This window comes from Sus scrofa, chromosome 13 (genome assembly GCF_054392235.1).
Source record: "Sus scrofa isolate SSC_HxYL_T2T_F1_AM1 chromosome 13, Sscrofa_HxYL_maternal_Yorkshire_Landrace_v2.0, whole genome shotgun sequence".
Taxonomy (NCBI): Eukaryota; Metazoa; Chordata; class Mammalia; order Artiodactyla; family Suidae; genus Sus; species Sus scrofa.
In genome coordinates, this window is record NC_139395.1 from 98,179,874 (window position 1) to 98,193,546 (window position 13,673).

The 13,673-nt window shown below is 35.9% G+C and overlaps 1 protein-coding gene across 6 annotated transcripts in view; it reads left to right on the top strand.

The window, feature by feature from the left end:
* PLS1 (plastin 1) overlaps nucleotides 1-13,673 on the top strand; it is a 126,345-nt gene that overhangs the window by 100,421 nt on the left and 12,251 nt on the right. For all 6 annotated transcript variants that reach the window (XR_014824077.1, XM_021069576.2, XM_021069572.2 and 3 more), the window contains exons 11-12: nucleotides 3,531-3,609; nucleotides 7,769-7,883. Coding sequence is in view for 5 of the 6 variants with exons in the window: in XM_021069576.2 (XP_020925235.1) it covers nucleotides 3,531-3,609; nucleotides 7,769-7,883 (194 nt within the window). In the remaining variant the exon portion in view is untranslated. The remainder of the gene's footprint in view (nucleotides 1-3,530; nucleotides 3,610-7,768; nucleotides 7,884-13,673) is intronic.

Here is a 13,673-nt window from a genome sequence, read left to right on the forward strand (position 1 = left end):
ATATTTCCATTAGTATTTACTTTATTTATATAAAAAGATACTGAGGGTAATATTTATCAATCAACTTTATTTAGAACATATGTATGTCCTGATACAGCTGCCAAAAATGAATTTGACTTTGACTGTCACTGAAGTTTTTTCCTCTGTACATTTGTTTTTGTAGAACCTTATGAAATTTGAAGCTTGACCTTATCACGTCCCATATCATATTCATATATTAGTATATCCTCACTGGCAAAGAATTTTATCCGTATGGAATGAAAGAAAATTAAAAGCCCTATTAAATATTAAATCTTCACATTAAATTGAGCCAATTATGTGGCTAAGTAGAGAGAGAGACCATTTCAGAATTCATTTGTGGTGATAGAAAATACATAGGCCATGGAATTAGACTTTTTCCAAATCATGATACCACCATTTAATAGCTAAGTGACCTTTGAGAGCCTTGGTTTTCTCATATATAAAATAGGATTAATGGGAGTTCCCTTGTGGCACAGTGGTTGATGAATCTGACTAGGAACCATGGGGTTGCGGGTTCGGTCCCTGCCCTTGCTCAGTGGGTTAACAAAAACTCCGGGAGCTGTTGTGTAGGTTGCAGACGCGGCTCGGATCCCCGTGTTGCTGTGGCTCTGACGTAGGCCGGTGGCTGTGGCTCCGATTCGACCCCTAGCCTGGGAACCTCCATGTGCTGCGAAATAGCAAAAAGACAAAAAAAAAAATAAATAAATAAAATAGGATTAATAACACTTGTTTTGAAGAGTTACAGAGCAAGTTAAAATGACCTTTCATGAATGAATGGGTTAGTATACAGTATATGCTCAATAATGGTCAGGTCAGGAAGAGGAAAACAATACATCACTTAGTGAGTGTACAATATATGGTATTAGTTCCTTTGTTTCCTCTTAATAGCCTACCTTTAACATATTGGTATTTTTTTTCCTGAAACTTTTATCGATTGCAGTGTCAGTTGGACCCTGAAAATAAAAGAATGTAAAAAAGTTCTTCTCTCTTTTATATCAGCAATTAAAATTTTACATCTAAGATTGCTTTAGTTGTCTGAAATCCAAACAGCATTTCCAACCTGGAATACATATGTTTTCGTAATGCTTTACTATAGCTCTTGCACAAATGCATAGTGCTTTTGGCTTTGAGTATTTATTTATCAAGATGACTTGAAATGGTGTTAGATAAATAAATGCTCACTTATAAAATCTATTTTACTTTCCACCTATTAAAAACTAAAATAATGATATAATTAGTTTAGAACAGTAGGAAGAAATATGAAACACTGAATTTTACAATAGTTTCAAAACTCTTTAAAATATGAGTTTAGTGTCTTTTATAATATTTATGTATCATCAGGTTCAGCAGAAATTGGATATTATTTTAAGTAAAAATTAATCTGTTGTTACACTATCAATGTTTGTAATTTTAAAACATAATTTGGATTTTCCTAGGTGGAAATAATGTAAAAATTCTCTAATTTCTAGAAAAAAAATTTATACATACAACAAAATAACAATGTAATAAAGAAGCAACTAAAAGGTAAACCCAATACATGCATCAAGCTATCGATCATGACATGGTTATATTTAAGGCATTTCTATGAGAGTTCAGATATTTAATTTGTACCTATTTAATAATTCCTAAAATAAGACAAGTATGGGTTCTAGGTTCTAGGATTATTTAGTTTAACTTGGTTCTTAAGGTTCTCATATCAGTTAACATAGCAGATACAATAGATTGATCGTGTATCTTTTACGGATACCAGAGGGAAGAAAATTTAAGCAAGAAATTATATGGCTATATAATTAAAGAATTAATTATATAAATTATATGGCTATAATTAATTAATTATAGAAATTATATGCCTATATAATTAAATTATATGGCTATAATTAAAGCAGATTCTGGGAAAGCCTTTGGCTGATGGCATTGAAAACATGTAAAAATACAGTGGGCAGATTATTTCCTGAGCAGTTGGCACAAAAACCAGAATCTTGGATTTTACAAGATTTGGGTTTCTGTTCTGGGTGTGCAGGTTACACTGTCTGTGGCACTCAGACTGCAGATGACTGCAGGGATGGCTCCATAGGAATGGGCCCCCGGGGCTCAGATGGTTAAATGTGCCCAGTTGTCCTGGGGATCCCACATAAGCCAAAGTCCAGATGGTGACCTGGATTTGCCTTTGGCTTAGAAGTGATGAGAGGCGTAAATGTTTCCATTTTTCAAGAGTCTGGTGATGAGATGTAGGCAAGGCCATTCCATTGTCCCCTACCTTTGCTGAGAAACACACAGTAATGTTAGAGATAGTCGCTTAGGAGTATCTGAAGTTTATCTGTTACTTTTCTGAACAGAGAAACCCATGGCTCAGAAGGCAGATGTGGCAAAGAGAACCCCCATCTCTCTTTGCCCACTTTGTGGCCACCATAGCCAACATTTTCCTTATAGCTGTGCTAAACCCTGCTAGGAAGGGAATGCTCAGGAAGGGTAGTTAATCCTAGGTTAAATAATAGTGCCTGCAAGAGTTTTATCTTGAGGCTATCTTTGAGGTCTAGTCACATACTATGATGAAATGGGTCTTTCTCTTAGCACCCTGGGTGGGGGCTGTGTCCCTTATGTATTTTCATTATCAACAACACAACATAATTTAGGAGGCCTGTCAAATAGTTACATCCCCTCATTGCTTGTTTTTATACTACCTGTAATCCCCTCTCTTCTTCATCGTCACTGTTTGAGGTAATTAAAACATAGGTTTGGGGAGTTCACATCTTGGCTCAGCAGAAATAAATCTGACTAGTATCCATGAGGACACAGGTTCGATCCCTGGCCTTGCTCAGCAGGTTTAGGATCTGGCATTGCTGTGAGCCTTAGTGTAGGTCACAGATGCAGCTCAGATCTGGCATTGCTGTGGCTGAGGCGTAGGCCAGTGGCTACAGCTCCGATTCAACCCTTAGCCTGGGAGCTTTCATAGGCCATGGGTATGGCCCTAAAAAGACAAAACAACAACAACAGCCACAACCCCCACCCCCCAAAAAAACCCCATAGGTTTGTTAACTCAGAAGCTTTCCTGTGTAAAACCATAGTCTGTACAAAGTTAGAGCCACTGCACTGGGAAGGGTACAGCTTTTCTATTTCTATTTAGTTTGCTAATAATATCCTAACAGCTAAAAGATTGTTTTATTAACTTTTAGTCCTGTCCCTTTTGCAGGTAATTATAACTACAGATATGACCATAGAAGTTTATCTGTTACTTTTCTGAACAGAGAAACCCATGGCTCAGTAATTCACAGACATCAAGTAAGGCATTCTAGATGGAGACATTTAGAAAGCAAATGGAGGCTTTCTAGACAGGTGCAAAAAAAGAGACTTTGGCAATAAGAGAATTTTTTTCTTCCTAAAAAGATTTTAGTATCGCAAGTTCCATGGCAAAATATGTATGGCCAGTTTGTATCTACCAGAATGGTTTAAAATATAGTCCTTGATTCCTCTTGTCCTGAATCATCAGTGTGAACTTGTGTCTACTCTAGGAGAGAGCAAGGAAGAGAGGACATTTCGGAACTGGATGAATTCCTTGGGAGTCAGCCCATATATTAATCATTTGTACAGGTAAATATTTTATGTGTTTCAGCTTTATGACCAGAGGCCAGCTTTTCTAGTTTTAAATTGTAGGTATGTTTACCTGAGAACATTTTCTAAAAATCTCAAGAATGTTAGCTAATATTTAAAGTTTCAGAATGCTGAGGATTGGCAATATACTCGACTTTAAAAGAAGTTCCCATCGTGGCTCAGAGGTTAATGAATCCGACTAGGAACCATGAGGTTTTGGGTTTGATCCCTGGCCTTGCTCGGTGGGTTAAGGATCCGGGCATTGCTGTGAGCTGTGGTGTAGGTTGCAGATGCGGCTCGGATCCCGCGTTGGATCTGGCGTAGGCCGGTGGCTACAGCTCCCATTCCACCCCCCAGCCTGGGAACCTCCATATGCCCTGTGGAAGTGGCCCTAGAAAAGGCAAAAAGACAAAAAATAAAATAAAATAAAATAAAAGTATTATTTAAAAAGATAAAATTGGAGTTCCCTGGTGGCTCAGTGGGTTAAGGATCCAGCATTATCACTGCTTTGGTGCAGGTTCAATCCCTGGCCCAGGAACTTCTGCATGTTGTGGGTGTGGCAAAAAAAAGGAAAAAAAAAAGAAAAAAAAAGATAAGGTTTATGATAATATTAGTTATAATTTTTGATGATATAAAATAATTTAGTAAAGGTAATCCATCTTGCTTTTTTATAATCACTAATCAAGAAAATAAATTATTTCAACTTTAACAAATTACAACAGTAATAGTTTGTAAATTGCTGTTATTTTATGAGCATTTTTCATTATAATTCACATTCTATTTATTTTTTGCCAAAAAACTTCAGTTGTACCACAATTGTCCCACAAATTATTAACTAAGAAAATATTTTACTGAATCATTTCCTGTGCTCTTTGGCTCTTTGGCAGTGCTAACAGTGTGTCTCTAGGTGTGGATGAAAGGAAATCGTCCTTCTCTCTTTATTATAGGATCTACTAGCCTGCCTTAAAAAATGCAAAAGAACTCACCTTCAGCTAGTTGTGCATTTTTTTTTTTTCAGAAAAAGATCTAATTAACTAAACCTATGAGTAATTTACACACCAGGGAAACTTCTTAATGAATAATGATAATTACTTAAATAGGAACTGAAGATTAATGCCACAAAAAGCCAAGATCACTGACTAACTGAGGATTTATGATGCTGTGATTTCTGCTTCTTGGTGTACATTAAAAATAGACTTTAAGCCAATATTGCCTTATAGTGGTAACTAGCTTTGATGTCATAGACTTAGATTTGATAAAATCCTCAGTAGGCATGTGTAAATTCCAGCTAGATGATAAGAGATATATGCCATTTGACTGGAACTTCTATCATAGTAGCAGGGGAGTAAAGGACTCAAGTGCTCGAGGCAAAGAGGGGTTAGATCTTTATGGGCTAATTGAAAGGATGTTTATAATATATACTTGAGGGAAAATAACAATAGGACTATTATGACCTCATTTTTTTAAATTGATTATGTACCTATTTGTATATGAATTGTTAAGAAATCTTAGAGGGATGAATACCAAACTGTATGGAACTTAGAAAGGAGGGTAGTGAGGAAACATTTATTTTTAATCCTAATAACTTAAATATGGTTTTTGTTTTTTTATGATTATTTTTTATTTTCCTTTTCATTATTATTATTATTATTTTTTGGTCGTTTTGCCTTTTCTAGGGCCACTCCCGCAGCATATGGAGGTTCCCAGGCTAGGGGTGTAATCAGAGCTATAGCCGCCGGCCTACACCATAGCCACAGCAACATGGGATCCGAGCTGCATCTACGACCTACACCATAGCTCAGGGCAACGCTGGATCCTTAACCCACTGAGCAAGGCCAGGGATCGAACCCACAACCTCATGGTTCCTAGTTGGATTAGTTTCTGCTGAGGCACGACAGGAACTGTCCTTTTTATTTTTTATTTATTTTCCTTTTTTATTTTATTTTTTATTTTCCTTTTTTACTTTTTTAGGGTCGCACCTATGGCATATGGAGGTTCCCAGGCTTGGGGTCAAATTGGAGCTGCAGCTGCCAGCCTACGCCACAGCCATGGCAATGTGGGATCTGAGCTGCGACTGCGACCTACAGCACAGTTCACGGCAGTGCCGGATCTTTAACCCACTGAGTGAGGCCAAGGATCCAACTGGTATCCCCATGGATACTAGTTGAGTTCATAACCTGCTGAACCACCATAGGAACTCCCTGTATTTTTTCTTTTAATTAAGATGTAAATTTAAAATGAAGAGATTAAGATTTGTTGAGAATTCATGGTAACTTTGTAAACGTCAAGAACACTATAGTTCTGTGTGATTTATAGTGGAGAAGAATTGGCCACATTTTTAAGCTAAAGATTTTTTTTGTACTTATATAGATCCTGAACTGTTAGCGCAGAGATTCTGGGTATATGTAATTTTTTGAGAGGAAAAGGGAATTCAGAAAATTTTCTAAAGTAACATAAGCTTAAAAAGAACCATCAAGATATATGCATATAAAAAACAATAGCCAGAGATCTAGTTGGCACCAGACCTAGGTACCTAGTCTGTGAATTTGTGTCAGGATCATCTTCTTTAATCCAATAAGTGATTTTTGGCTCCCTCTCTGTGGTACACCAAACCCAACCCAAACCAAAGTATTAGAATAATTTAGATTGCTTTCAGCTCAGAATTCTCCCCGGGCCTCGGTTTCCCTATTTGCAAAACATGAGTAATAATACCATGTACATAGAAATAAGAATAAATTCCATTAAAGTGGAAAAGAAAAATTCGTGAAATAGATGAGATTCCAGAACCTACGCAACTACTTCAGTGATTTATTTTTCATACCAAATTCTCCATGTGCTTGTGGATAACTTAGTCAGCTCTTGATTTCCTTCATAATAGACTTTGCCTCTCCATCCTTCAGCACAGGGCCCAGCCCCCTTCATGGCCATATAGTATGTGCGCAGAGATGCAAAACAACTTTAATATGAGTCTTACTTAGCAAGCTATAACTTAGCGAACAAGCTGCTGAGGGGGAAAAGTTATGTAATTCATCACAGAGCCAGCAATTTAAAAATCAATTGCTGTTGCTTTATGTCCTCAGCATACAGAATTGAAAACATACTTTGGGTGCCTCAGGAGAATGTGTTTTTCCGAATCCAAAGTAGTAGTATTCTTACTGCAGTAACTTGCTGATAAATTTCTTCCTCTTAACCCTCACTATTTAACATGAATAGCTTCCTACTGAGTAGCTATTGTGATTTTTATATAATTTTTTTAAAGTTTTAAGAACCATAATACAGAACTAACAGATGAACTCATTCTCACCGTACAAGCTTCAGGAAATAAGTAAGTATGTAGAATAAAATAAAGCCAGATAATCTCTTCTTGCCCCTCCCATTTTCCTTTTTTTCCTGCCTAGAGGTAATTGCTATTCATAGTCCATAGCATACAAATGTATTTAAACATTACTAATCTTGAAAATATTTTAATAAATAATACACTATATACAGTTCAGTGTTCTGCCTCTTGCTTTTTTTTTTTTTTTTTTTAAGGGCCGCACCTGCAGCATACGGAGGGAGGTTCCCAGGCTAGGGGTCGAATCGGAGCTACAGCCACTGGCCTACACCACAGCCACAGCAACACCACATCCAAGCCGCGTCTGTGACCTACACCACAGCTCACGGCAATGCTGGATCCTTAACCCACTGAGTGAGGCCAGGGATGGAACCCACAACCTCATGGTTCCTAGTCAGATTCATTTCCGCTGCGCCATGACAGGAACTCCCCTCTTGCTTTTTTAAACATAATGTTGTGTAATACTTTTCATGTTAGTACATAGAGATCTCCCTTATTATGTTTTATGGTGACCCAGGAGTCCATGGTATGGATAATTTACTCAGTAGCCCCTCCTACCAGGCATTCAAATTGTTTCCAAATTTATAAATACTGTGGGAGTGAATGTCCTTGTACATACATCTTTGTAAACATTTATGAAAAAAAATTGGGCAGATTCCTAGATTAGAAGTTCTGGGTCAAATGATCTGTTCTGCCTGCTATTCTTTAAGCATTACATGACCCCGTTGTATTTTTTAAGGACATAAATCCATCTCCAGTGTGCTTGAGAAAATCGAGCAGTACCAGTGTTTCCTCCTCCTTCATTTTCTTTTCCTTCTGTCTCAGTGACCTTGCAGATGCCTTAGTCATCTTTCAGCTGTACGAAATGATCCGTGTTCCAGTCGACTGGAGCCATGTCAACAAACCTCCTTATCCAGCTCTTGGAGGGAACATGAAGAAGGTGAATGAAATAATGACCATGGCTATGTTATTATTGTTCTGACATAAAACAGAGGATTTAGAGTTTCATAAAGCTTGGTAAAGTGTGGCCTGTTAAGCTTAGTAGTCTTCGACAAATGTGTTAAGCTTAGTAGTCTTCGACAAATGAGCTTTAATGTTTGGAAAGATGAAAGCAGTTCCCTCAGGCAGACACTTTATATAACTGTTTTTATCTGTAACAAGTTGTAGTACTTAATGTTCTTTGAGACGCATCATAAATGAATTCCTATTTTATAATCACCAGAACTTGGCAGATCTTCACTGGTTACTCATTAATATTTTTCAACAGATAACTTATTGATTACCTACAACCTGTACAGTACAGTGCAGGATATAAAATAGTACAAGGCATAGAGTTGGTCCTCAGGAAACCCTAAAGAAATTAGATATGTGTGCAAATATTACAATATAATGCAGTGTATGCAAAAATGAATATTATGAGTTCTAAGGGAGAAAAAGCCAGAGTCTGCCCTTCACATGAGAGGCTTCATGCAGGAGGGGTTTTTGAGTTATATTCTGAGAAATGGATAGAATTTTGTCATAGTGAGACTGGAGAGGGGCTGATGATTAGGAAAAATGGTTTGGCTAAAGCAGAAGATTCTGATAGGTAAGAAGTGAGTATGAATGCTAACATTTTGGATTGGAGCCAGATGTGGAGAGCCTTAAATGTCAGATTAAAGAGTTTGGTTTTGAAACTGTAAGCACTCGGAAGCCATTAAATGTTTTTTAAGCGTGGCAGTGACTTGATTATAGTTGGTGGGAGACTATCTACATGAATGGTATAGGAAATGCTTGTCTCCAGTATCCTCCTTCCTCAAATAGGAGATCTGTAGTGTCCTTGGTGTTCATGCTTGTTCTGTTAAATTGCCACTTTTAAGATTCCAGGTTTTGTTTCTACCTTCCATATCAGGTTCATTTGCTTTCTAAAGTAAAAAGTATGTATGTCTTTAAAATTTTTTATACTTTCATTTAACATGATGTATATAACACAAATTAATAGACTCAAATTGCTATAACTTATCAATATGGCTATCATGAAATCAACCTACAATCTCATGGCTTAAAAACTATCTCTAATAGAATATGTGGAAATATAACCATATTTCTGGATAGAAAGACTGCATATTATAAAGATATAAAATTTTTGCAAATTAACTTAAAGGTGGAAAATAATTCCAGTTAGTTTCCGTATGGGCATATATATGTGTGTGTTTTGGGGGATAGGATTTATAAAGTGATTCTAAAGTTTCACTGGAAGAAGAGATAGGCCTAAATCTCAAGAACATCTTATAAGAAGTATATTGAAGGAGGAGCTATTAGAAAATATACAAAATTATTATAAAGCTAAAGTAATTGAAATAGCTTAACACATATATAAGAATGGAATGAGATAGCATAGCTTAGAAACATGTTCTAAAATATAAGAACTTAATATATGACAAGGTGCTTTCCAAATTCAGTAAGGAAAGGAAGAATGATCCAAAAAATGATGTCCGAACAACTGGTTAACTATTTTGTTAGGGAAAAAAAGTAATTTTCACCATATATCATTTTCCAAAATGAATTCCAATGGAGTAAGGATCCAGCGTTGCTGCAGCTGTGACTCAGCTATGATCCTTGGCCTAGGAGCTTCATATGCCCCAGGGTGGCCAAAAAAAAAAAAAAAAATCTACTCTTAGAATGATAAATTACAAAGGAAAAAAATTGATCAGTAGATTACATATAAATTTTAAACTTCTGTATGCAAAAATAAACACCATAACAATTAAAAAGCAAATAAAAACCATAAACCTGGAAACATATTTGCAACAAAAGTAACTATAACTGATGGTTAATATCATAACATATAAATAGTTCATACAAATCAATTGCTAAAACTCCATTGCCGTTATTAAAATTGTAATAGCAAAATGGGGACGTGAACATTTCACAGAAGAAGAAATAATGATGGATAATACACCCAAGAAAAACGTTTCACCCACAATAAAGAAATACAATTTAAAGTAAGAAACAGTTGGATTTCATTGCATCCAGTGTTAGAGGAAGCACTAGAATCAGTTTGGTAATACAGATCAATAATCTTCAAAAAGTCCTTTGACTTAATAATTTCTTTTATTATCTATCCTGGTGAAATAATCAGAATGTTAGATAAGAAGTCGTGTGCCAATGCTCATCATAGCAATATTTACAGAAAAAAAAGCAAAAGAAAAAAAAAAAGAAAGAAATAGCATTTTTAGTGTTTTAGTAATAGTGACATGGAAATAAGGATACAAAATTGGATATACACAAATGAATCTAACTGTTTAAAAAACACACAATACAGACATGTGTTCAAAAAGGACTTCTGGAGTTCCCTTGTGGCACAGCAGAAATGAAGCTGACTAGTATCCATGAGGATGTGGGTTCAATCCTTGTTCAGTGGGTTAAGGATCCAGTATTGCTGTGAGTTGTGGTGTAGGTTGCAGATGTGGCTTGGATCCAGCATTCCTATCTATAGCTGTAGTGTAAGCCAGCAGCTACAGCTCCAATTTGACCCCTAGCCTGGGAACTTCCATATGCTACATGTTGGCCCTAAAAAAAAAAAAAAAAAAAAAAAAAAGACTTCTTCCTCCAGATCTATAGAATGAATATGTCTTTATAGGCTTTATAATTAAAAAAAAAACCTATTTTATTTATTTTTTTTGGAAAAAAACCTATTTTAAAAGACAAAAAAGACATTATAATATTAAAAGTAATTAAATGAGTAGTGTAATTACAAGTGATTTTTTTGTTAATATTGTTCATATTTTTCAGTATTTTTAGTGGTTGGACTATCTACATTTTATATTTTATTTGATATGCCTGTAATTCTCAAAGGAGTAGAATTCAGGAAATTTCGTTAACCAATTTCACATATGTTTTTTATTATTTATTTATTTATATTTTTTTGTCTTTTTGCCATTTCTAGGGCTGCTCCTGTGACATATGGAGGTTCCCAGGCTAGGGATCTAATCAGAGCTGTAGCCGCTGGCCTACGCCAGAGCCACAGCAACACGGGATCAGAGCCGCTTCTGCAACCTACACCACAGCTCATGGCAACACCAGATCCAAGGCTAGGGATCAAACCTGCAAACCGCTGAGCAAGGCTAGGGACCAAACCTGTAACCTATAAATAGTAAGGAACAGAGGGAACTCCTCACATATGTTTTTTTAAATAAAAACTTCAGATGCAAAATATAACAAGAAAACAAATTGAATCACTCATTCATTATATCTGGAGTTTTTAATGTTAATTATAGCATGTCACAAATTATTCATATGTATAATGCTTCTTTTCAACAAATATGAGCTTTTAATAGAATGAAATAAAAGTCCTGAAATAGGTTCAAGATGTTAAAAAAAAAATATTGAGTTCCTGTCGTGGCACAGCGGAAACTAATCTGACTAGGAACCATGAGGTTGAGGGTTTGATCCCTGACCTCATTCAGTGGGTTAAGGATCCGGTGTTGGCGTGAGCTATGGTGTAAGTCGCAGATGCAGCTTGGATTCAGCATTGCTGTGACTATGGCAGCTGTCGCTCCGATTAGACCCACAGCCTGGGAATCTCCATATGCCGTGGGTGCAGCCCCCCCCAAATAAAAAAATAATAAATAAAAATAAAATAAAAAGGCAGTACTTCCATGACACAGTATCCAGGGACTTATTTTATGGACTTTGGGCTCTCCTCAGCAGACGTCACTTTGCTTCATTTGTCAAGTTTATAGAGCTGCACCACTTGAATAGTCTTTCTTTTCTTTACTTGGAAACTTATGTCTCATTATATAATTTTTCCCATTTTCCAAACCATTTAAGCTTCACTTTTGTGCAAAGCATCTGAAGTGCTTAGTAATCATTTCTTCCATTAATTCTATGGGACTGTACTCTCCAATTTTTTCTTGCTTTTTATTCATTCTTACCTTTCACAGGGTCTTAAACTTCTGCTCTGTTAACTCTTGAAGTTTTCTACAACTCAGTTCTTGGTCTAATACTCTTAACTTTCTATAATCCTCAGGGAGCATACCTTTTTTTAGAGTGTTAAGTACTACAACATGGCTTACCTCCGGGAACCTAATTTCTTATTCTTTGTCTAGTTTGGTACCTCTCCAGATCTTAGAAGTGTTATACCAAACTTGGAATCCAATGTTACGAAAAAATTAGAACACATCTTTTCCCTTATGCTAGCATCCATTTCTAGATTCTCTTTCATTGCTGGTCACATCAACATCTTAGCCTATAAATAGTAATGTAACCATGAGCTCCTTTCTCATCTTTAGTCCCATCAGGAATTTTGGTCAAACTCATCATAAAACAAGTGGTCCTGCATAGGAACACATTTTACATATGAGTGATTATTACAACTTGCTAGAAAATCCTCCTTTTGAAATGAGTGTCAGTGGAAAATATGCTGGTTTTTATCTCCCTTGTTCACACTGTTACATAATCAGATGCTATTTTCTGTGTATTAGGAATCCATTTTTTTCAATTATGTGTATTTCTATAGCATATATTTATATTTGGAAGATTAAATCTACAATGTAAAATGACTACTAGGAAGGAGAAAAATTGGAATATTTTATCAATGCATTTTTAAGAAATGAATACATGTCAAAGATTTGATTTAACTTATTAACTATTAAGGAAGATATTATAGCAGGTTCAAAGTATCTTCTTGAATTTTTATTTGTAAAAAACTGACCTTTGGGAATTTGGATTCTCTTTTTTTAAAGAATAGTATCTATTAATTTGCACAAATTCTGTTATTATGTAGTCCTTTTCTCACCTTTCCTGGAAATATTTTCTTCATCTTAAAAAAAATTTGTGTATCTTTTGTTTCTTCAGGTTTACTTGTTTTGTAATGAGGCCTTAACTTTCTTAGGAAGTAAAATCAGGAGGAACCAGTTACACTATTTTTCTTAAGTAAACATTTACTTTATTCTAAAAAATATTTAATCAGCCCCTTTTACCACTGGTGGTGTTAGAGGATTATGAGATATTACAATTTCACTGGGGAAAATGTAAAATATATACATATATTCTGAGAAAAGAAATATAGTACTAAATGATTAGAGATAATAAACCTCGATAGAGATATAGACCAAAAAAAAAAAAAAAAAGTTCCCTTGTACTTATATCACTAGGAAGAAGTAGTCAGGTAGATAATTTACTTGGTTTTTGTTCATCAGATTCTTACTGTAGACAGGGCAGTGTGCTAGGTCCTGGGCTAGAGGTGAGGAGAGTATGATATAGATTTGTACACTTTATAGTTTTTAAAACTATATGCTATAGGTTCGCAAAAGAAAGTACATGAAATACTAAACATAAGTAAAAAAAGCTATGATTAGAAGTTCAAACAAGGGATGCAGCTGGTACAGTCAGGGTTATTCCTTTGTTGAAGCAAACTGGCTAAAAGCTGAATTTTAGAGGATGAGTGAGATGTAGATATATTGGAAGAGAAGTTACATTCTTTTTTTTTTTTTTTTTTTTTTTTTTTTTTGTCTTTTTGTCTCTTTTTTTTTTGTTGTTGTTGTTGTTGCTATTTCTTGGGCTGCTCCCACGGCATATGGAGGTTCCCAGGCTAGGGGTTGAATCAGAGCTGTAGCCACCGGCCTAGGCCAGAGCCACAGCAACGCGGGATCCGAGCCGCGTCTGCAACCTACACCACAGCTCACGGCAACGCCGGATCGTCAACCCACTGAGCAAGGGCAGGGACCGAACCCGCAACCTCATGGTTCCT